We start from the raw sequence: 22,283 nt of genomic DNA on the forward strand, positions 1-22,283 counted from the left end.
TCACCTCACTGCTCTCTCACTCTTTGCCTGCCAGAATTTTTGCCGTTTCTCTTCCAACTCTACACTCTCTGATGGTCTTCAGAGAGAATGTCAAGTACACCTCTACTGTTGAACTAGGACTACTACTACTCTGTACAGTTTACCTAGTTTGTTAAATATCTTTTGCATATTTTGTACATAACTGCTGTGTCAGGATTGGGTAGTGTTTAAAGTCACTGTTGCAAATCTGAAAATAATCCTCACCTCCCACCACCATCTTTGTCATCCACACGTGTGTGTGCAGCGTCCACACCTGATTAAACCATCTCCACCTCGGTGTGTGAGTGTGTGTGTGCGAGTGTGTGTGTGTGCGAGTGTGTGTGTGTGTGTGTGTGTGTGTGTGTGTGTGTGTGTGGAGGCTCAGCTGGATAGTTATTAGAGCTGTCAGAGTGCTAGCCCCCTCCCCCCCACCCCCCCCCCCCCCCCCAGCACTAACACTCCACACGCCACCGCCGGGAGACGTCGTTAGCGGTGACGAGGTGGCGGTTGGCATTTGTAGTGCCTGTCGCTAATTAAGGCCAGCGTGACGTGTGTCAGACAGGCGAACAGGTCCGGTCGAGCCAGTGTTGCCGAGGCGCCGGGACGGATGCGTGACATTAGCGCGCGCCGACACCGCCCAATTAAAACACTTTGCCGTTTCCAAGAAAACAGCCACTTGTCCACAACGGCTCAGCACCAATTTCATTGAAGCTGCGGCCGGCCTGGCAGTCATCACGCCTCAAACACACCCATTCGATATTTACATCTTCAGTGGAGCTGTACTCCGTTGCATGGAGGACGTGTGAAATGCTGGGAGACGACAACTTGTTTTTATCAGATTCCCCACCCTCCCACTGCTGTTCAGTTTGTCAGACTGAAGTGGCTGTGCTTACTGCCGCTGTTCATTTTCTCTGTTCAAGAGAAGGCCGCAGCTACAAGACAAGCATGGTTACATCCTGATGTGGTTTGGAGTCTTGGGTATTTAATGTCTCCCTTGAGTCGGAAATGATTGGCTAATTTACCACATCATATATGTATATATTGATTTATGTTGCTATGTAATGAGGTGGTGAATCGTAGCTGAGGGTTTTATGTGGAATAAAAATTGATCAATAAAGATGCGGGAATACATTTACCAATAGAATTATTCAGGCAGAATCATATATTTTTATACATGGATTTGTCTGGTTAGCTTGGTATGATTTCTGTGTTTTGTTATTGGCAGGTTTATGCACATATAAGTATAATTATGAATGCATTCATTAAGCTGGGGTTGTTGTGTGTACGAGTAAATATTTTTTGTCTCTCTGATATAACTGTTTACTGTTCAAATGCACATGATTGTGTGTATGTGTTTGGTGTTTTTACGGTTGAACGTCTATGCCACAACTGTGGGTTTGTGTGTTTGTGTGTAAAGTTGCATGGGAATATGCGTGTTTTGGTGTTAGATGTTATTGTATAGCTGTGTGTATTTGTGTGAATGTGTGTGTAGTTGCACTGGAACATGCCTGTTTTGGTGTTTTTAATTTTTCTTGCATAACTGCGTGTGTGCGTAATCAGGTGCAGGAGCCAATGACGGACAGGCAGCTCATTGAGTCGTCCCCGGTGCTGAAGAAGCTGACGGACTTCGAGGACGCCATTGGCGTGCTTTTCACACACGTGCGGCTGCTCGCCCGTGCCTTCACACTCCGCACAGTCGGCTTCAACCACCTCACTCTGTGAGTATGTGTGTGCGCGTCTGTCTGTGTGTTTCCTTGACTGGTTTTGCACATCCCCCCCAGCCCATGTGTAACCGTTGCTATTCACGTGTGAGTCACACACACATTGTGTGTGTCACTGGATGTAAGTATCGAGTACAAAGCTTCACATCCTTTTTCCCACCTCCCTATTGTAGTTTTAAGGTATCTGTTTGTATATGTGCCTGTGTGTATGCGAAAGAAAGTAGTCTTGGATTTGTTGTGTGTAGAATTGGGCCGTTTTCCATTAATAATACAAATGTCATTTTAGTTTCAAAAACTGTTTGAACATTTTGGAATGCTGATTTAATCAAGTTCCCGGATTTCTCTTTGAAAACTCTTAGTTAACATATTATGCCATTGCTGGACACATGACATTCTCTCTCTCTCTCTCTCTCTCTTTCTCTTTCACTCAATCTTTCTCTCTTTTCTTCATCCCTTCTTATTCGTTAAGCTCTTTGGCTCCACTCTGTAGTGGTGAAATGCCAAAGCAGAAACCAAGACGGAAGTTGTTGGCTTGATACATGACGGATACATAATTTTTTTTAAATAGTGACATTTTGTTGTTTTTGGGTTTGTTGCACCTTGTATGTTTATTAAAAAAACTCTGTATGATTTTAAAAGCATCCAGTTTACAGGATTATTTCAAATCTTCCTAAAACTTGCAGAGCAGATTTTTATATCTTTTTATGTATATACAGGTGCATCTCAATAAATTAGAATATCATCGAAAAGTTTATTTATTTCTGTAATTCTATTCAAAAAGTGAAACTCATATATTATATAGATTGTTTACACACAGACTGATCTATTTAAAGTGTTTATGTCTTTTCATTTTCATTATTATAACTGCCAGCTAATGAAAACCAGAAATTCAGTATCTCAGAAAATTAGAATATTGTGAAAAAGTTCCATATTGATGACCAATGGTGTCACACTCTAATCAGCGAATTAACTCAAAACAACGGCAAAGGCTTCCTGAGCCCTTAAATGGTCTCTCAGTCTAGTTCAGCAGGCTACACAATCATGGGGAAGACTGCTGACTTGTCATTTGTCCAGAAGACGATCATTGACACCCTGCACAAGAAGGGTAAGACACAAAAGGTCATTGCTAAAGAAACATGCTGTTCACAGAGTGCTGTATCCAAGCACATTAATGGGAAGTTGAATGGAAGGGAACAAGTTGGTAGAAAAAGGTGCACAAGCAACAGGGATAACGACATCTTTGAGAGGATTGTGAAACAAAGCCCATTCAAGGGAGATTCACAAGGAGTGGACTGCAGCTGGAGTCAGTGCTTCAAGAGCCTACACACACAGACGTATCCAGAACATGGACTTCAACTGTCGCATTCCTGTGTCAAGCCACTCTTGAACCAGAGACAACGTCAGAGGCGTCTCACCTTGGCTAAGGACAAAAAGGACTGCACTGTTGCTCAGTGATCCAAAGTTCTCTTTTCAGATGAAAGTAAATTTTGTATTCAATTTGGAAATCAAGGTCCCGGAGTCTGGAGGAAGAGAGGAGAGGAACAGAATCCAAGTTGCTTGAGGTCCAGTGTAAAGTGTCCACAGTCAGTGATGGTTTGGGGTGCCATGTCATCTGCTGGTGTTAGTCCACTGTGTGGTCCAAGGTCAGAGCAGCCATCTACCAGAAAGTTCTAGAGCACTTTCTGCTTCTCTCTGCTGACCAGCTCTATGGAGATGCAGATTTCATTTTCCATCAGGACTTGGCACCTGCACACACTTCCAAAGGTACCAGTACCTGGTTTTAGGACCATGGTATCCCTGTGCTTGATTGGCCAGCAAACTCGCCTGACCTAAAACCCATAGAGATTCTATAGGGTATTGTGAAAAGGAAGATGTGAGACAACAGACCCAAACACACAGAAGAGCTGAAGGCCACTATCAGAGCAACCTGGTCTTCCATAACACCTCAGCAGTGCCACAGACTGATTGCCTTCATGCCATGCCGCATTGCTGCAGCAATTCATGCAAAAGGAGCACCAACCAAGTATTGAGTGCTGTACATGTTCATACTTTTCAGTAGTCCAACATTTCTGTGTTAAAAATCCTTTTTTCTATCGGTCTTCAGTAATATTCTAATTTTCTGAGATACTGAATTTTGGGTTTTCATAAGCTGTCAGTTATAATCATCAAATTTAAAAGAAATAATCACTTGAAATATATCAGTCTGTGTGAAATGAATCTATATAAAATATGAGTTTTACTTTTTGAATAGAATTACTGAAATAAATCAACTTTTCGATGATATTCTAATATATTGAGATGCACCTGTATATATTTAAATGCTTACTTAGGTCAAATTAAATGCATTTTATATGACTTATCTGACAAAACATTTCATGTAATTTCATTATTTATTTTTTTTGTGCATGAGTGTGTGATTGTGTAAAAGTGACTTTCAGTATCCATGTTACCTCACTTCTTTAATTCTGTATGAATATATATTTGAAGCTTAAGATGGAGTGAGAGGACTTTGACATTAATCCCTCTCTCCATATCTTTCTTCAGAGGCCATAACCAGAGGATGGAGTTCCTGGGTGACTCCATTATGCAGTTGGTGGCCACAGAGTATCTGTTCATCCACTTCCCAGACCATCACGAGGGACACCTCACGGTACGTACAAGGACCGCGGGGGAGAGGGAGCAATGTAGGACACAGAGAGATTGCAAGAGCGTTTGAGAGAGAGAGAGAGAGCGCAAGCGATTGAGTGAGAAATGGGGGTTGAAAGAGAGAGAGAGAGAGCGAATGAGAGAAATGGGGGTTGAGACAGAGAGTTGAGGACAAGATGAAGGACTAGATGAGAGGTAGATGGAAAGGAGAGATGAGGTTATGAAAGTAAAGGCTTAAGGCTGAGAAAGGGACTAAGGAAAGCTGATATGGAGGGTAAAGAAGATGAGAGTGGTGGATAAGCATGGTGTTTATCATTGGACAAAACTACCAAGCATTCATAAGATGGTTATGGAACAATTTCATTTTCATTTTGATGGAGCACTCTGACAGAGACTGGCCTTGTAGTTCTGTTCATGTCTGTACAAATTAGGTACATCATTCAAAGATCAGAAGAGAATAAGCATTTATTTCCCCCTTTTTAGCAGACTTAGTTTGGTCTTGCTTACCATGAGAGAGAGAGAGAGAGAGAGAGATGGAATGTCGAGCAGTTGAGCGTGAGTAGAGTTGAGCGTGAGACGAGCTGAGAGTGAGACGAGCTGAGAGTGAGAATGCGTTATTAAATGAGAACACCACTCATGAAAGAGTTTTGTTCTTGAGGGACTGGTTGTTATGACATGTTCAATGGCTCTCAGTAGGACATCTCCATCGAGTTACTAAGCTGTGTGTGTGTGTGTGTGTGTGTGTGTGTGTGTGTGTGTGTGTGTGTGTGTGTGTGTGTGTGTGTGTGTGTGTGTGTGTGTGTGTGTGTGTGTGAGTGATATGCAAGAGGGAAAGAGGAAGGCACTTGCCACACTTTACTTGTCAATTAGACTTGCATCAACTTGCATCTCATCAGTACAGCTCTGGGTTGAGTTCAGTTCAAACACAGTGTGTGTGTGTTTGTGTGTATTTCAAGTTAAACTTGTATGTGTTTGTACTTGTTGTAAGAGTGTGTGTGTGTTTGTGTGTGTGTGTGTGTTCTTTGTGTGTGTGTCTGTCATTTGTGTGTGTGTGTCTGTTTGATGGTCCTCTCTGGCTTGCCTGTGATTGACAGTGAGGATGCTCACGTTGCCCTGCTAGTGTAACAGGCTAAGTAAGGTCCATTTGCAGTGAGATGGGCGTAAAAGCGGATCCTGTCCTGTGCAGCATGGGTATAAAAGGCTGCAGTGGAGCGTGGGTAATGTGGGCCGGCACGCAGCAGAGGTTGAGAGAAGCCTCTTGCATCTGACACAAGGGAAAATGCAAAAATAATACTCGCACTCCCTCAGTGTGTGTTTGCGCACGTCATGTGTGTGTGTGTGTCGTGTGTGTGTGTCGTGTGTGTGTGTCAGAGGGGGAGAGAAATGACTGAATGGGTGGGTCCCATTGTGGCCTCTAGAGACAGCTCTTCCCCTGATATCTTTCTGTGAGTTTCTCTCTTTCTTTTTTTAGTGAGGAAAAGTGTTTTTCATCCGGAGGGAACCCCTTATGTCCACATCTAATATTTAGCACCACTGTATGGACCGACCAAATACTGCTTTTTGTGTGTGTGTGTGAGTGTGTCTGTCTGTGTGAGAGAGTGTTTTTATGTACGCACAAGTGTGTTTAGGTGCATAACAATGTTGTCTTGAAATAATCTCCACACCTACTGCCGTTGTCTGTCTTTTTATCCAGGGCTTGTTGTCTTTCTTGTCGATATTGTTCACTATCTTACAGGATTTGCAGGTAAATGACCTGTGTGTTTGTCTCTGTGTGTGTGTGTGTCTGTGTGTGTGTGTGTGTGTGTGTGTGTGTGTGTGTGTGTGTGTGTGTGTGTGTGTGTGTGTGTGTGTGTGTGTGTGTGTGTGTGTGTGTGCAGCTCCTCAGGAGTTCTCTAGTAAACAACCGCACCCAGGCAAAGGTGGCTGAGGAGCTGGGCATGCAGGAGTTTGCCATCACCAATGACAAAACCAAACGCCCTGTGGCACTACGCACCAAGACCCTGGCTGACCTGCTGGAGTGTGAGTTTCACAGACACACACACACACACATCCACTCTTTCACTTACAACACACACAACACACACACACACACCAAGCCGCTTCTTCCTTTCTCTTTTTTCAAAGACCAAGGGCTGCCAACACCAGTGCCCTAGACGTTCTCCATTAGAAGCTAATTTAGGAATTTTAGTAGCTAAGGAAACTGTTTATTGTGGTGAGCGAGAGTGGTGTGAAATGAAACACTGCTTTGGTTATAGTTTGGTATGGAGTGTTATTTCATGACATGCAGGCTCAGAACGTACGTACGCCATTGGCTGAAGTCTTTGAGTGCAACTTTCTAGCCCCGACACAGGCGGCGTGAGGCAATGCAACAGTCAGCCTTCTTTGCTGCTCAGGTTCTTTGATGTCGGTTTTGATGTGTCCCTGGCTATACACACACACACACACACACACACACACACACACACACACACACGCAGACATCCATAAACACACAACTTCTACCTTGATTTTGGGGTGTCAATTTTTTATTTACATAACACAATGAACGTGCGTGTCCTTTAGCCAAATTTCCTTGAATGCGCTTAAAATATGCAAATTATTGGATGGCAACTCAGCTACTGATGCAGCATATGCACACTGCAAGCTGCAAAGACAAATCAGACACTTATATCTCAAGTCATCCGGAGAGGAGTTTGACCCAATGAAAAAAATGTAATGTTACCTGATAGTCTATGGCTACATTTAGCTGCAGATGTTTCGTAATCGCCTACCATTTAGCGTCTCATGTTGAGGTTTTGCTCAATCGTTGCTGTTTGTTTGGCTTAATCTCATACTGTTAGGTACTGTTAAGTAAAATAGACAAACTGATTTTAGGTTGTGGTCATTCTTTCATCATCCTAAGTGTTTCATCAGCCTGAGTTTCAAATTTTTCCGGTAAAATGAATTAACCAGGCCGACAACTCAAAACATCCTTGCGGAAACTCTGACACACACACACAGACACACAGGAGTACATCACAACATAGCACAACACATCCCCTCCATATAATCTTCAAAGGCCAGTCTATTGAGGCACAGAAAGAGAGGGAGAGGAAGAGAAAGAGAGGGAGAGGAAGAGAAAGAGAGAAAGAGAGGGAGAGCAAAGAAAGAGAGGGAGGGCAAAGAAAGAGAGGGAGAGCAGAGAAAGAGAGGGAGAGCAGAGGAAGAGAGGAAGAGCAAAGAGAGAGAGAGAGCTAGAGATAGAAAGACAAGCCTGCCCTCCAGCCGCTGGCTCTCCACTAGATGAAACAGCTTAACTGAACAGTTCACACAGAGACAGACAGACAAACCGATAGACAGGTGAGATGGACAGAACAAGACGGACAGAAAGAGAGAGGGGAACAGAGAGAGAGAGAGAGAGAGAGAGAGAGAGAGAGAGAGAGAGAGGGAGAGGGATGGAGAAAGAGTGAAAAGTGCATGAGTGATGGAATGTCACCAGTCTGACAGATCTTTTTGGTCGTGACTGCGTGCCAGGCCAGGAACTGTGTGTGTGTGTGTGTGTGTGTGTGTGTGTGTGTGTGTGTGTGTGTGTGTGTGTGTGTTTGCGGCCCTCAGCACTGCAGTGAAACTGATGTGATAAATGTATTTCAGTCTCATTTTGAAGTGAACTATTTTCTGGCTCCTTAACTTCAACTGTTTTTTTTTTCTCTACCTTTCTTGGTTTCACAAAAGACTGGAGTTGTGTTGTCCTCAGGCTTCCTTGCTAATGCCAACTTCTAAAGACCAGGCCTCTGTGTGGGTGTGGGTGTGGGTGTGTTATGATTTTGTTGTTGCTCCTTAACCTCACTGTGTCCATCTTCCTCCTTCTCAATAGCATTCATTGCAGCACTGTACATAGACAAGGACTTGGAGTATGTCCATACCTTTATGAACGTCTGCTTCTTCCCTCGACTTAAGGTGTGTTTTGTCTTCACACACACACACACACACACACACACACACACACACACACACACACACACACACACACACACACACACACACACAACCTCCCAGCTCTATCACATCTTCTCCTTCCTTTCTCGTCTCTCTCTCTCTCTCTCTCTCTCATTCCAGCCCTTGCCTCCTTGTTAGTGTGTAACAGTTTGCTGAATTCTGTTAATGAGGCATCCTGTGTAAACCAAAGGCTGCTAGTTCCGCACTTAAAACTGTGGTTTCACTCCTTCAGCTTATCCTTAACACACACACACACACACACACACACACACACACACACACACACACACACACACACAGAGCACTCTATAGCTGCACCACCATGATATGCCATGTTAATTGCTGTCTGGCTGTGTGGGTAGGTGTTAGTCCCGTGCAGTGGCACATACACACAGGCGAATAGCATATACTCAGTTTGGACACAGACACACACACACACACACACACACACACAGTGGCGTATATATTAGCTGTATATTCACATATTACCTTGACCCCTGTGGTCATGTAGTTAAAAGAAGGGATTTTTCCCCCTGTGGATACCAGGGAGGGAGGGAGGAGGAGGAGTTTTGACATCTGGTCATGTTCTTTTTTTCATGGTATAGTATTATTAACGAACTTGGAGATTATATCTCTAAGGAAAGGGGGAGAGAGAGAGGGAAGAATGAAATGAGAGAGCGAGGGAATCAGTAATCAAGTGAGAAAAAGGGAAGAAAAAATGAGAGCGGGAGGGAATTAGTAATCAAGTGAGAAAAAGGGGAGAAAACATGACTGGTGAGAGATAAGAAGGCATTAACCTGGAAGGAGATGGTGAGGAGGAGAGTCACAGATGTCACCTGGAGGGAACAAAACAAGGGGTGAGATGGAGATAGAGGAAGAGAGGAAGAGGGATGCAAAAGGCTGTGGAGGATGGGGAGAGAGAGCGAGCAGTCTCTTCCAGAAGCGAGCCAATCTGCGAGGACGAAGAACGGAAACGGACAGCTGAAGCCCGGGACTTCGCTGCCTGCATTTGTGCTAATGGAAGAGCTTTTAGACGTCCCAGCTGAGCGCACTACCGAGTGTGTGTGTGTGTGTGTGTGTGTGTGTGTGTGTATCAGCTGAACACACCTGGGAGTCCTGCCTTTGCCACACTCCCATCTTAAACAGCCTGTGATTTTGTTCCAACTACTCAGAGAGAAAGAGACAAAGTGGAAAGGAGTGAGAGCGAGTGAGAGTGAGAGTGAGACGTTCAGCCAGAGAGAAACAGTAGGGAAGATCTGGAAAGGCAGGAAAGTAGGGATGAAGTAAGGGAAAGGGAGGCAGAGATCCATATAGATCTATTTGGAGCGGCAGAGTTATGGTTTGATACAAGGTGGCGGTGTTTTATTTATTGAGTGGGATTTTGTGGGTTCATCTCTCCGCAGGAGTTCATCCTCAACCAGGACTGGAACGACCCCAAGTCCCAGCTGCAGCAGTGCTGCCTGACTCTCCGCACCGAGGGCAAGGAGCCCGACATCCCCCTCTACAAGTAACGCTCCGCCTGCCGGCCGCCATTTCTCCTCCCTCTCTCCATCCCTTCATCTTCAACCACTTTGACTACTTCCCTGCTCTGACTCTGTCCCCTGTTCCATTCACCTCACAACTCTCTGTGTCACGCTCAGGCTCTTCTTTCTTCCATCCTAGTTGCAGAGGAGATTTGCTGTGTGTGTGTGTGTGTGTGTGTGTGTATGTGTGAGTGTGTCTCTCTCTGAGTGTCACTGTGTGTCTCTCTGTGTGTGTTTTTGTGTGTGTGTGTATGTGGGAGTGTGTCTCTCTCTGAGTGTCACTGTATGTCTCTCTCTGTGTGTGTGTGTCTGTCTGTCTGTCTGTCTGTCTGTCTGTGTCTGTCTGTGTGCAAAGTTTGGTTTCAAGAGGTTTGGTCCAAAGTTTGGCCTTGTGTGTGTGTGGAGTCTTGTATGTTTAGGAATTGTGGGTGTGTGTGCGTGCGGCGTGCGCATACGTGTCAGGGTTGCTGCAGGAGATGCTTCTGCTTCTATTATTTCCTCTTTTTTTTTCTACCATCAATACCTACGCTCTGACCTTGACAAGTCAACCCTTCCCATGAATGCCGTTTTAAAAGAGAAACAGCTGCTATTCTGACAAACACACACACACGCACACACACACTCACACACACACACACAATCTGAGATCAGGCGATAGGTCCAGGAGAGAGTGTCATTTTCTTTGACATTTGACAAACTGTTCCTAGGTCCCTTGATAGAATGTGCATTTCCATGGCAACAATGAAGAAAGCAAGAACAACACAGAGTGTGAGTGAAAGGGAAGGAAAGTGGTAGTTTGTGTGTGTGTGTGTGTGTGTGTGTGTGTGTGTGTGTGTGTGCACAAAATTGATGCTGACTTTCACACTACCGCAGGCAGTATTGATTGGTCTGACAAGCTTACCACCTGAAGTCCATTGCGCACACATACACTCGCGCATACACTTTCAAGACCTTTCCACGACCTGTCTGGTTCAAGCACTCTGTGGAGGAGTCCAGCATAGAGTTCCGGAATGTGTGTCTGTGTGTGAAATTGCTGTTTGTGATTCTATTTTCGTGCATATGCAAACCAGCACCTCTGTGCAGAAAAAAGCTTCTTTTTCCCAAGGACAGCATGTGTTAACATCACTCCACCTGAGTGCATTCATTCAACAACACATCCCTTCCCGCAGAAGTGTGTGTGTTTATGTGTGTGTCTCAAGCATATGCTTACACACACACACACACACACACACACACACACACAGTCAGCCCATAGGGTGTGGCAGCGAGAGATTGAGCGTGCTCCGTAACCGAGAGGTGTGTGTGTGTGTGTGTGCATGTGTGTGTGTGTGCATGGTTGGTGAAGACGGCAGAGGGAGGTGGTGGGGGGAGGGGGTTAAATTATTGATACAGAGCCCAAAATGACCAGAGCACATGAAAAATGCAGCGCAGACAGGCAGTAAGTAAACTGGCTGTGAATAATGCACACAGCTCAGGCCCACCGGCGCGTGTACATGCTAATGACAAACACGCTCGCCCCGCGCCCAGTCCAAGTCGTGCCTGGTACCGCCTCTCCTCGCTTCACCTCCGCTTCGGTTTTTACGATCACTAGGTTCGCACCGAACGAGTGCTCGTCCGATAGATCACGGGATGAATTATTGAAAAGGTGCCGTCGCAAAGGCAGGAGGTTTGATAAGCCGTACAGTGGATTGGGGTTGAGTTTTTTTTATTTTTTTTTGCTGTTGAGGTTGTTGTTGTGATTGGTGATTTGTTTTGTCTGGCTTGGGATGGAGTAGTCTGGTGTGGGTGGGTGGGTGTGTGTGAGTATTTGAGATGGAGTGCGTTGTTTACAATTTACAGAAACCACAACTCTTACTCCTTGAAGAACTTCCCTAACAATTTCCTGTTTATTTATTTATTTATTCCCCAGTGTTATGTCCCGTGTTTCAGGACAATCATCTTCTCTCCTGTTTGTGTTTGTGTGTGTGTGTTTGTGTATAAGGGTCTAACTATGACAATTGCACAGAGATAAATATATCCCTTTCTACAGCAGAAAGTCTCTTTACTCCCTCGCTTTCTTGTCCTTTCATCTGCGGAGCGCACAGCACTTACATCTCTCTTTTTTTTGTCTCTTTCTCTCAGTTTATCTTGCTCTTTCTACTTCTCACTTTGTCTACTTCTACCTCTGTCCCTTCCTCTGTCTCTTTACCTCCTTCTACCGTTCTTTTTTTCCCTGTGTTCAAAACATTCAATGTGTTATTTACTCCCTCTCTATACCTTTAGCTACACCTTTCTTTTTTATGCTGTTGCAGCTTATTCTGATTCTGTGTGTGTGTGTGTGTGTGTGTGTGTGTGTGTGTGTGTGTTCTACAGGACACTGCAGACAGTAGGGCCGTCTCATGCCAGGACCTATACTGTGGCCGTCTACTTCAAGGGGGAACGCATCGGATGTGGCAAAGGCCCAAGGTAAGTCACCTCAGCACCGTCAGTCCCTCTCCTCTCTCCCCTCCTCTCCTCTCCACTCCTCCATCAACCTCTGCATTCCTTTTTTCCCCTCCTTCCTCTATCAGTCCATTTTTTCTCCTCTCCGCTGCAATCCCCTCCTCCTCTTTCTCTTCATTGCCTCTACCTTTTGTTCCTTTTCTCTCCCTTTTCTCTCTCTCTTCCCATTCCTGTCATTTCCTCTCCGCTATTCTCATCCTCCTCCCTCCCTCTTTTTACCTCTCTCCTTTCACATCTCTTTATCATGTTTTCCCCCCCTCCTCCCCTCTCCTCTCCTGTCCTCTCCTCTGATGTCTGACGTTGGGGGTGTCCATCACAGAAGTGGGCCTGCAGGAAGTGTTTGTTGAGGATACCGCAGAGAAAGCCGCAGTCTGAGCAAGAGGCCCTGCCTGACAGTGCCAGACAGCAAATTCACTTACACCTGAGATTAGGCTACACACACACACACACACACACACACACACACACACACAGTTAAATGCTTACAGGAGCGCTGGCTGTGTGTAAAGGTTGTGTGAGAAGTGAAAGAGGGAGATAAAGCCAGCGGCAGATTAAAGGCTGAAACCGGGAAATGTGTCACCCGTGTGTGTGTGTGTGTGTGTGTGTGTCGCCTTTGCATGAGAATCTTTCGTCTGCCTTCAGCAAGCCGCTGTAGCTCTAAGCTGGCGTTAACTTGCCCCCATACGCATATTGACTCTTCGTTCTGTTTATATGTATGCCCAACTTAAGCTTCAAGGCGTGGACACACACTCTCTCTCACACACACACACACACACACACAAACACTCTCACACACACACACACACACAACCGATTAACAGCTCTCAGCTCCCATCCTAAAACCTCACGTTAGGCACACCTGAAGAGATATTTCAGACAGATGGACAAAAGAACAGCTCTTGCTCAGTTTTTTCATTCTTTCTCTATCTCTCTCTCTCTTTACCTCTCTCTCTTTCCCTCTCTCTCACACATACACACACACACACACACACATTTCTCCTTAATCCCTCCAACTCTGGCCCCTTTCGTACCGACTTCAAAAGCAGGACGCCTCTGAATATGCTAAAGACCAGCTTTCTTTCCACTCCTCCTTTATCTCGCTCCTGTCTTTATCCCTCGTATTCCTTTCTTTGCTTCTTCCCTTGTTCGCACGTTCATTCGCTCGCTCATTTGTTCGTTTATCCCCCTCTCCTCACAGCATCCAGCAGGCTGAGATGGGGGCTGCCATGGACGCACTGGATAAATGTGAGTTACTTTGCTAACTACAACTTTCTGTCTGTTTTAAAAACGTTATTCAATTATTAAACATTATACTCACTCACTCACTCACTCACTCACTCACTCACTCACTCACTCACTCACTCACGCACTCACGCACGCACGCACGCACGCACGCACACACGCAAGCACGCACACACTAGCACGCACACACTAGCACACACACACTAGCACACACACACTAGCACACAATATATATATAAATAAAATACAGAATGTCATGATTGAGTTCATGAAGAATGAATTTTGGTTGGATTGCTGTCTCTTCTGTTCATTAATACTCAGTGTACCTGTTTTTAAAATGACACAGAAATTTAATGAAGCCCAATGCCATGAATCATTGTGTTATATTGCTTGGAAACATTGTGAGTGTGTGCTGGTGGGTGTGTAGTGTTTGAGTGTGTGTTCGATTCGATTCTCATCCTAATACATGGGCACGATACGATACAAGAAAAGATGCATGTTGATAAGAAAACGATTCAGTATGATTCGATTCGATATGATTCGATGCAGTTCAGTAATTGAAAACACTAAGTTGTGATTTCTTTAAAATACCGTCCCCCAAACACAATCTGAATTTGAGAATAACCCTAGGGCTATAAAGCAACTTGCACTGCCCTTATTAAGTTTTAAAGGAACAGGCTGTTCTGCTGTTTAAAAGTTATTTCACAACAGGTGTGCTGCATTTTAAATAAATTAATTAAATAATTTAAACAAGGGGCGACCTCAGTGAAAAGGATCAAACATGGCCAAGCAGACTAGCCTTAAAAGCTTTTTCAGAGGACAAACGCAACTGATGAGGGTGAACCGTCTGATTAGGGATTAACCTGTAATACCTGAAGCCATAGATGTTCGGACAGCTCCACCAGAGAAAAGCTCGAAGTGTCGGGCTGTTGAAGATAACAATAAAAAGTTGGGTTTGCACTGCGAAAAGGCATGACGACGCAACGGTTTCACAAGAGGGTTGAATCATTTTAGAATCTCTGCTTTCATTGAACATAGTCAGAGCACTGACCATGTTGCGGTGCTCAATTTAACGCAACAGCAGGTTGCGATTAATAACTAGCGATAGCGAGGTTGATGCGGCAAAGCCGAAGTCTGATAATTTACCTCCATGACCGAACGGTCGAGGTTAGTAAGTTGTTTATTATATGGCATTTTTAACTATTTTCATTTTGAGAATAAATGGTAATTGTAAATAGAAAACATGTCGTTTTGTTCAGCTCTCAAGTCTTCTCACGACACACAGTTTCAGGTGTTGCCTAGCAAGCAATGACTTGCTAACTTCAAGTTACAATGATCAATAGAAAACGGACAACAGGGCTCAGCTTAAATGGCTTTAATTTACAGTTAAACACAAGGTTTTCAAACTATAGTAGTCAAGTCTTCATCATCACTTTCAATAACACATTTTCGCTGCTTCTGAATTGTACTGACCTGTACTAAGTCCTATGAAGTATTACCCGATATCAAAATGTTCGCGAATTCTTGAGTCTTTATTCTTCAACTGTCATCAACTGTCATGGTACCACGACATTCAACTGGTTTCCTGTTCTCAGATAATTTCATAATAGGAGTCCTGATTCTATCAATACATGCTCATGGCTGTTGATATATCGCTAATTTTTAAGGATGTAATGTTTAGTACTTGGTACATGGTATCACTCATTTTTAAGATTGATGTCACCGGAGTGCAATAACAATAGTTATCAGACCGCAGACCGGCTAGAACGTCAATACGCGGCTGGCATGACTACCCATTAGCCAATCAGAATGCTTGTACTGTCGTTGCCATATAATAAAGGCCACTTATTGACGCGCATCAGACATTCATTTGTCTTTTTTCCCCATTGTAAACTTAGGCAAATAAACATGTTGCATTCTATACGACCTAATTATGTCATTCTATAAGTTACATAGCCTGTCGTCAGTTTTCTTTAATATGCTAATTTAGAAGCAGTACTAGATATTTGACCGGCTTATCATTAAAATATCCGGAAAATGAAAAATCTGCCGGTCATTTTGAACGAGTATTATTTTTTTCCAGCAGAACTTCTGAAACTCAGACCTTATTTCACCAGGTCAGAGGTGGAGGTACTGTTGCAGAATGTAGATGTTAGATGAATGATAGATCCACGCGATTCAGTTTATTTATTTATTCACTGCCATTTGCAGTTTACATATAGGCTAGTGCTTTTATTTATGTTAGGACATCACGATGGCTCGGTCTCGGAATCATGACTATAAATGTTAAACATAATTGTTAATGATACAAATATTCTCCTATTTATTATTTTATAATTATTTAAATCAGAGGATGTCTGTAGAAACACACAATCAACGACTATGTATCTTCCTTGGCTGAAGTAGCTAGCATAGCATTGGCCATTGAAATGAATGGTGTAGCTAGCATAGTATTGGCCATTTAAATGAATAAGAGTTGTAATCTGACATTCTCTCCAGGTCTTGGCATTATTTCTGAGAATACAGCCTGATTGGTTTATGCTATGCGGGCTTTGGCCAATGACAGGCTGTCATTGTTCTGACTGAGATCAAATGCAACAGATCAGCAAGTGTTTTGCAAAGCAAAAAACGGATTGACAAACGCTTGTGAACCGATTCATAACTTTAAATTGGGCAAAGACTGGTTCATGTCATTTTTAAACAGATACGGGACTTCACGCTTCGATGTAGTCGTATTCGATGTAGTCGATACGTATCGTTTTTTTTTTTTTTACACCCCTAGTGTTTGTGTGTGTGTGTGTGTGTGTGTGTTTGAGTGTGTGGGTTAGTGAGTCTTAGGGAGGTCTCTTCAGACACAATGTCATGGATACATTTGTCCTCCCAGTTCCAGCCCCTCTGTATTCTGCTAATTACATGCCCACTCCAGAAGATCTGGCACTGTTGTTCTGTTGTTTCTGTTGTTGGTTGGTTGGTACTTGTTAAGGGTAAGCATCTCACAAGCTCACTAGGTAAAGCTCCGTTCAGGAACGCGTTTGTGTGCGTACTTAAGCATGTGCTTTCAAGTGCACTCAGTCAAGCTTTTGAGAGGTCTGTGTGTGTGCATGTTAATGAGGTCATGTTCTTTCGTAAGTGTGTGTGTTCATGTTTACGCACAATGGTTAGGGTGTGTGTGTGTGTGTTACAGAATGTTCACGATTTTGGCCCTGATCTGCACTAGTGCATTAATCCAACAGTCCATCAAAATAAGTAGGTGGACTAATTGGCTGTGACTCACTTTTCATGTGCACACACACACACACAAGCATGCGTGCTTGCATTTGTGTGTGTGTGTGTGTGTGTGTGTGTGTGTGTTTGTGAGACGGGTACACAGGTTGGAGCTCTGATGTAACTCCATTCTTAAATGAGGCCTCCAGTCTCCTGTGATTGATGCCATTAGTCGGCCCCCAACCTCTCCGCCACATAAAATATTAGCACAGCCTGCTTCTCCCTAACCTCCCCCCTTTCCCTCTCCCTCTCTCTACCTCCCCCCTTTCCCTCTCCCTCTCTCTATCTCTCCCTCACTCACTCTCTGTCCTCCTATTCTACTGAGTCACTTTATCTTTGATCCTTGTTTTTTTTCTCTTTTTTTTACCTCCACAGTGTCTTCCCCCATTCCTTGTTTATCCTTTCTCCCCGTCTGATACATTTTCCTATTTCCTATTTATCATCTGTTCTTTCTTGCCTGTGTTCTTTTCCCGCCTCTATGTTTCTCTCAAGTTTACTTTACTCCTCCTTTCTGCCCCCTTCCCTCCATCTATCCCTCTCTTCTGTGTAGTCCTCCCTCTCTTCCCCTCACTCTCTTTCTCTCTCCCCCTCTCTCTCCCTCTCTCTCTCCCCCTCTCATTCTCTCTCCATCTCTCCCTCCCTCTCTCCCTGACTCTCTCTCTCTCCCTCACTCTCTCTCTCCCCGTCTCTCTCTCTCCCCCCTCTCTCTCCCTCTCTGGTGCAGCCAGCTGTCAGAGTGATTGAATGATACTCATTGCTGGTAAATGAACGGTTCCCCTCCTCATAAATTGCCGTTTCGTGTGACTAGATTAGCGACGCCTCCTGAAAAGGTCACTGCCTTTAATATCATCTGTCGGCTCCTCAGGCCCTCCAAGCCACCCTTCCTCAGAGGGACACTCTTTTTGTTGTTGTTGTTTCTCCCCCTCCTCCTCCTTTTCCTCCTACTCTTTTCTTCCTCTTTCTTTGCTTGTTCATCTCTGAGCTGCTGTCCTCTCCATGGTCGTCTTCTCACTTCCTTTTCTCCTCTGTCCTTTTCTCTGTCTCCTCTCTCACTCCCGTTTTCCTCTTCTAAGCTTCTCTTTCCACCTCTACACACACACACCACACACCAAACACACACACACACACACGCATATTTGAATGCTTTGTTTCAATCCGCCAATCACATTTTCAGCATAAGAGATATTTTTACCAATATTTTCCAGACATAATAACTCTCTTCAGCGGTTAAGGGTACAGAAAACATCACTTGCTCCTCACAGCAGTTACAGCTGAGAAGGAGCAAAACTTTTCTTTTTTTCTTAGGCAGGCCTGCCAATTTGAGGCCGGTAGCTGTCAGTGTCTGAACATGCCTAAGGCTTCCAAATACCAACCTACATTTGTAACTTTGCTCGCAGATATGTGCAACTTAGGGCTGGTACTTTTTTAGTTTGTCAGAGACAAATACACACACCCACAGACACACCCACACACAGAATACATACAAGTATACAGAACATCATCATCTCTGCCGTCACAGAATTTGCCAGAGTGGTCTGGAATGAGGGCTTCTGGGAAGAAGGTGACCTTCTTCCGCTGTGTCTTAATTGAATGAGTGGCTGAGGCTAGAGCGGGTTGGCCACTGTGCTGTTGTGCGGAGAGATTATTGAGGCCAGCAACGAGCGATTGAATTAGGAACAGTTTCAGACGAGTTGCGGATCTGCATTGTATGTGTGTCCCCTTCGTGATTGTGGTTGTGTGTGTGTAAGTCTGTCTGTCTGCATGTCTGTCCATCCATCCATGCGTGTCTGTGTGGCATTGTGCATCTGTGAGTGTCTGACTGTTGTTGGTATTGTGCATCTGTGTGTGTGTGTGTTGTTGTGTGTGTGTCATTGTGTGGTTGAGTGTCATCATATGTTTATGCGAGTTTGTCATTCTGTCATTTGTGTGTTAGTGTCGTTGTACGCCTCTGTTTGTCATTGTATGTTTCTGTGTGTGTCATTGAGTGTCGTTGTTTATCTGAGTGTTTGTCATTGCATGTTTATTTGTGTGTCATCGAATGTCGTTGTGTATCTGAGTGTGGCTGAGTGTAGTCATATGTCTGTGTACGTTTTTTAATTCGTTTTTTTTTTGTGTGTTTGAGCTTCGTTGTGTATCTGTCTCTGTGAGCGTGCCATTGTGTATCTTTTTCTGTGACAATTTCATTGTGTATCTGTGTGTGTTGGAGTGTCAATGTATGTCTCTGTGTGTTGAGTGTCATTGTATGTGTCTGTGTGGGTCATCGTGTATGTCTGTATGTTTGTATGTTTGTCTGTCATTGTGTGTCTGTGTGGGGCCCAGTGTTGTGGTGTGTCTCTCTAACTGTCATTGTATATCTGTGTGCGTGTGTGTGTGTGTGTGTTTGATTGTGATTGTGATTGTGCATCTGAGACATTGATGGCCATGTACCCCCATCACGTCCAAACTCCACTAGCAGAGTGAAAGCAAACAAAGCATTTCACCGGCACTCTGAGGGAAGAGGAATCACGGTGTTAATGACTGATGACGGCCGTGTTTGCCTCTCTCTCCCCCTGGGTTGTCAGCGGAAGCTGGGAGACTGTCCGGGGAGACGGAGAGCACTTCCATCTCAGCAGCAGCACCAGCATTCATCAGCCCCAATCTCTCCCTCTCTGCTGGGGCAGGAGTGACGGAGGAGTGGGGCTTGGGTTGGGGGCAGGGGGTTGTTTGCTGATAGTGGCGGCTGTGGCAGCTGCCTGGCCATGTGTGTTTAATGTTTTAATGTTTGATGAGACTTATGTACACACACACACATATATATATACAGTATATATATGTACACACACACACACACACACACCTATACACATACACAAATAGACACACTGCTGCACATACGGGCACTTCTATACCCACCCACCTAATTCACACACACACACTCCTCACACTCAAACACACACACACCCCTCCAGAAGCCATGTGCACAAGCCACCTATCACGAATCATGATCACCGACACAACCATGAATGTCCACCTACGCATACTTACTTTCAAGCACGAATGCTTCAACACGCATGCACACACACACACAAACACACACACACACACACACACACACACACAAAATGCACTAGTTTGTATGACTCATCCTTTAGCAGACCAGTTGTGACTGCCTTTTCTCCTCCCCAACTCTCCTTCTTTCTCCCTCTGTCCTCCCTTTTGTTTTTCTTCTCCTCTCCCTTCCTCCCCCTTTCCTTTTTTCTTTCTCCAGACTTTTTGTCTTTTTGTCTGTGCTCTGTTCATATCAGCAGAACTAAAGCTATGTTCACACTGCAAGCCTCTGTGCTCAAATCGGATTTATTGCTCGGATCTGTTTTTAATTTTTTGGTTGGTTTGGCTGTTTATGTCCATTTTGTAACGTCACCAATGTCAGCACCTAGTGTGAACTGGTCACGGGCCTGAACTGACCCACACACGCAAAACAAGCAAAATCAGCCAACAAAATATCATACTTAAGTAGAGAACACCTCACACACACACACACACACACACACACATATATATTTTGGTCAGTGAAGGCTCTCAAGAGTTTTTTTAAACACATTGTAAGTGGTCAGCGCTCTGTATAAGGGCTAGAGTGTGTGTTCTGCTCTGCGAGTGCTGGTGTTGTGTTTAAGGGTGGATATTTACGCATGGCTACCTGTGCGGGTGTGTGTCTCTGCGTGTGTGTGAGAAAGTGTCTGTGTGTGTCTGTGTTTTAGCCTCTTTTGATGCAGATGCACTGTGGCAGCCTAGCTGCTGCTCGACAAATTACGTTTCACTATTAATCTTTGTCTCTAAGACAAAACACATGTGTACTGGTATGCACGCACACACAAATACACAGACAGACAGACAGACAGACAGACAGACAGACAGACAGACAGACAGACAGACAGACAGACAGACAGACAGACAGACAGACAGACAGACAGACAGACAGACAGACAGACAGACAGACAGACAGACAGACAGGTCATGGTTTGAAGATGCCTCTGTGTATTGCATTAATATGTAGATTCACCACCATTTGGTCTGAAGTAACCTTTAATAGCCATTAAGCAATAATTTTGACAAAAAGAGGTTTAACTGAGCATAGTCCACTACAGCTGGTGCCCAGTGTAGATAGAGAGAGATTAACCTGCCTCTGATCCTGTTTTTCTGTGTGTGTGTGTGTGTGTGTGTGTGTGTGTGTGTGTGTGTCTGTCTGTCTGTCTGTCTGTCTGTCTGTCTGTCTATCCAGACAACTTCCCGCAAATGGCCCACCAGAAGCGCTTCATCGAGAGGAAGTATCGGCAGGAGCTGAAGGAGATGAGGAGAGAGCGGGAACGCCAGGAGCGGGTGAGCGACGATGGCGAAGACAGCAAGAAGTGATGTCACGGGGAATCAGGAACAGGAAGTGACCTACTGGAGAGGCAGGATGGAGACACAGTCACAACAGCAGTTTACAGTGTGTTGTGACTCGTGTTCGCCATTGGGATTTCACTGTTTCACCATGATAAAGGGATAGTTCACTCACAAGTATGGAAGTTCTGCCCACTCACAGTCATCTAGCTAGAAACAGATTATTGCAGGGGGTTTTTCCGAGCAGCTTGTTTCTATACAGTTGGGATCCACAGTGGCCTTGTATTTGAGTCTCCAAAACAGTAAAAAAAAAAAAAAAAAAAAAACTTTAAAAGAACTCCAGGTGTTTAGATGTCATCAGACGGTTGTTTGTGAGGAACAGAGCAAACTTTTATTCGACGAAGTATGATTGAAAAGAAAACTTCCACATTTTCAACTTGGCGTAATAAGCGACTAGCATGATTCTGCTTTTCGACAGAAAAATATCTGCTATTCATCAACTTAGCCAAACAGAATATTTTATCATAAAACAGTTAAATAATCTCTCCCTCACCTAAAATCCATCAGAACACTGAGCGTTTCACAGGTCCTTCTCGCCAAAGAAAGATTGCGTAGGGGGCAGAATGCAATGACCTACTATCACAAGGGTGAGTAAGTGATGGCAAATTTGCATAGGTTGAACTATCCCTTCGAGTTTGTCCTAAATCCTTCTAATGTATGTGTGATTGTGTGTGTTTGGTATGTAATGGATTTATCTATGTATGTACGTTTTAAACGACCTTTGTCTTGATAATAAATAGCAACAGAAGTGAATGCCAACTCTTTGGCTAGTTTGTTGAGTCTCTTGTAATCGTGTTCTGTTGTCATGGCGAACTCTGCATCTGTCACTGAGTCAGCCCTGTGGTCGCGTTGAAAGGCTTCGTGAGGGGCAGACCACACCAGATCTTTAAAGGGAGAACTTGTGCTAAGCAACACAGCGGAAAAAGGGTTAATCGGATTCAATTAAACAGAATATTATCTAAAATGGAACCATCTGCCCTGCATCTGCTCCTGC

The 22,283-nt window shown here is 44.3% G+C and overlaps 1 protein-coding gene across 1 annotated transcript in view; it reads left to right on the forward strand.

Annotated features, from left to right (window-relative positions):
- Nucleotides 1–22,021, forward strand: part of drosha (drosha ribonuclease III) — a 91,125-nt gene extending 69,104 nt beyond the window's left edge. The window contains exons 24-31 of the mRNA XM_080855302.1: nt 1,579–1,736; nt 4,284–4,389; nt 6,263–6,404; nt 8,239–8,321; nt 9,764–9,867; nt 12,236–12,328; nt 13,563–13,609; nt 21,129–22,021. Of these exons, the coding sequence (XP_080711428.1) occupies nt 1,579–1,736; nt 4,284–4,389; nt 6,263–6,404; nt 8,239–8,321; nt 9,764–9,867; nt 12,236–12,328; nt 13,563–13,609; nt 21,129–21,259 (864 nt within the window). The 3' untranslated portion in view covers nt 21,260–22,021. The remainder of the gene's footprint in view (nt 1–1,578; nt 1,737–4,283; nt 4,390–6,262; nt 6,405–8,238; nt 8,322–9,763; nt 9,868–12,235; nt 12,329–13,562; nt 13,610–21,128) is intronic.
- The last annotated feature ends 262 nt before the right edge of the window (nt 22,022–22,283 follow it).

The sequence above is a fragment of the Sprattus sprattus genome, assembly GCF_963457725.1.
Source record: "Sprattus sprattus genome assembly, chromosome: 17".
Lineage (NCBI taxonomy): Eukaryota > Metazoa > Chordata > Actinopteri > Clupeiformes > Clupeidae > Sprattus > Sprattus sprattus.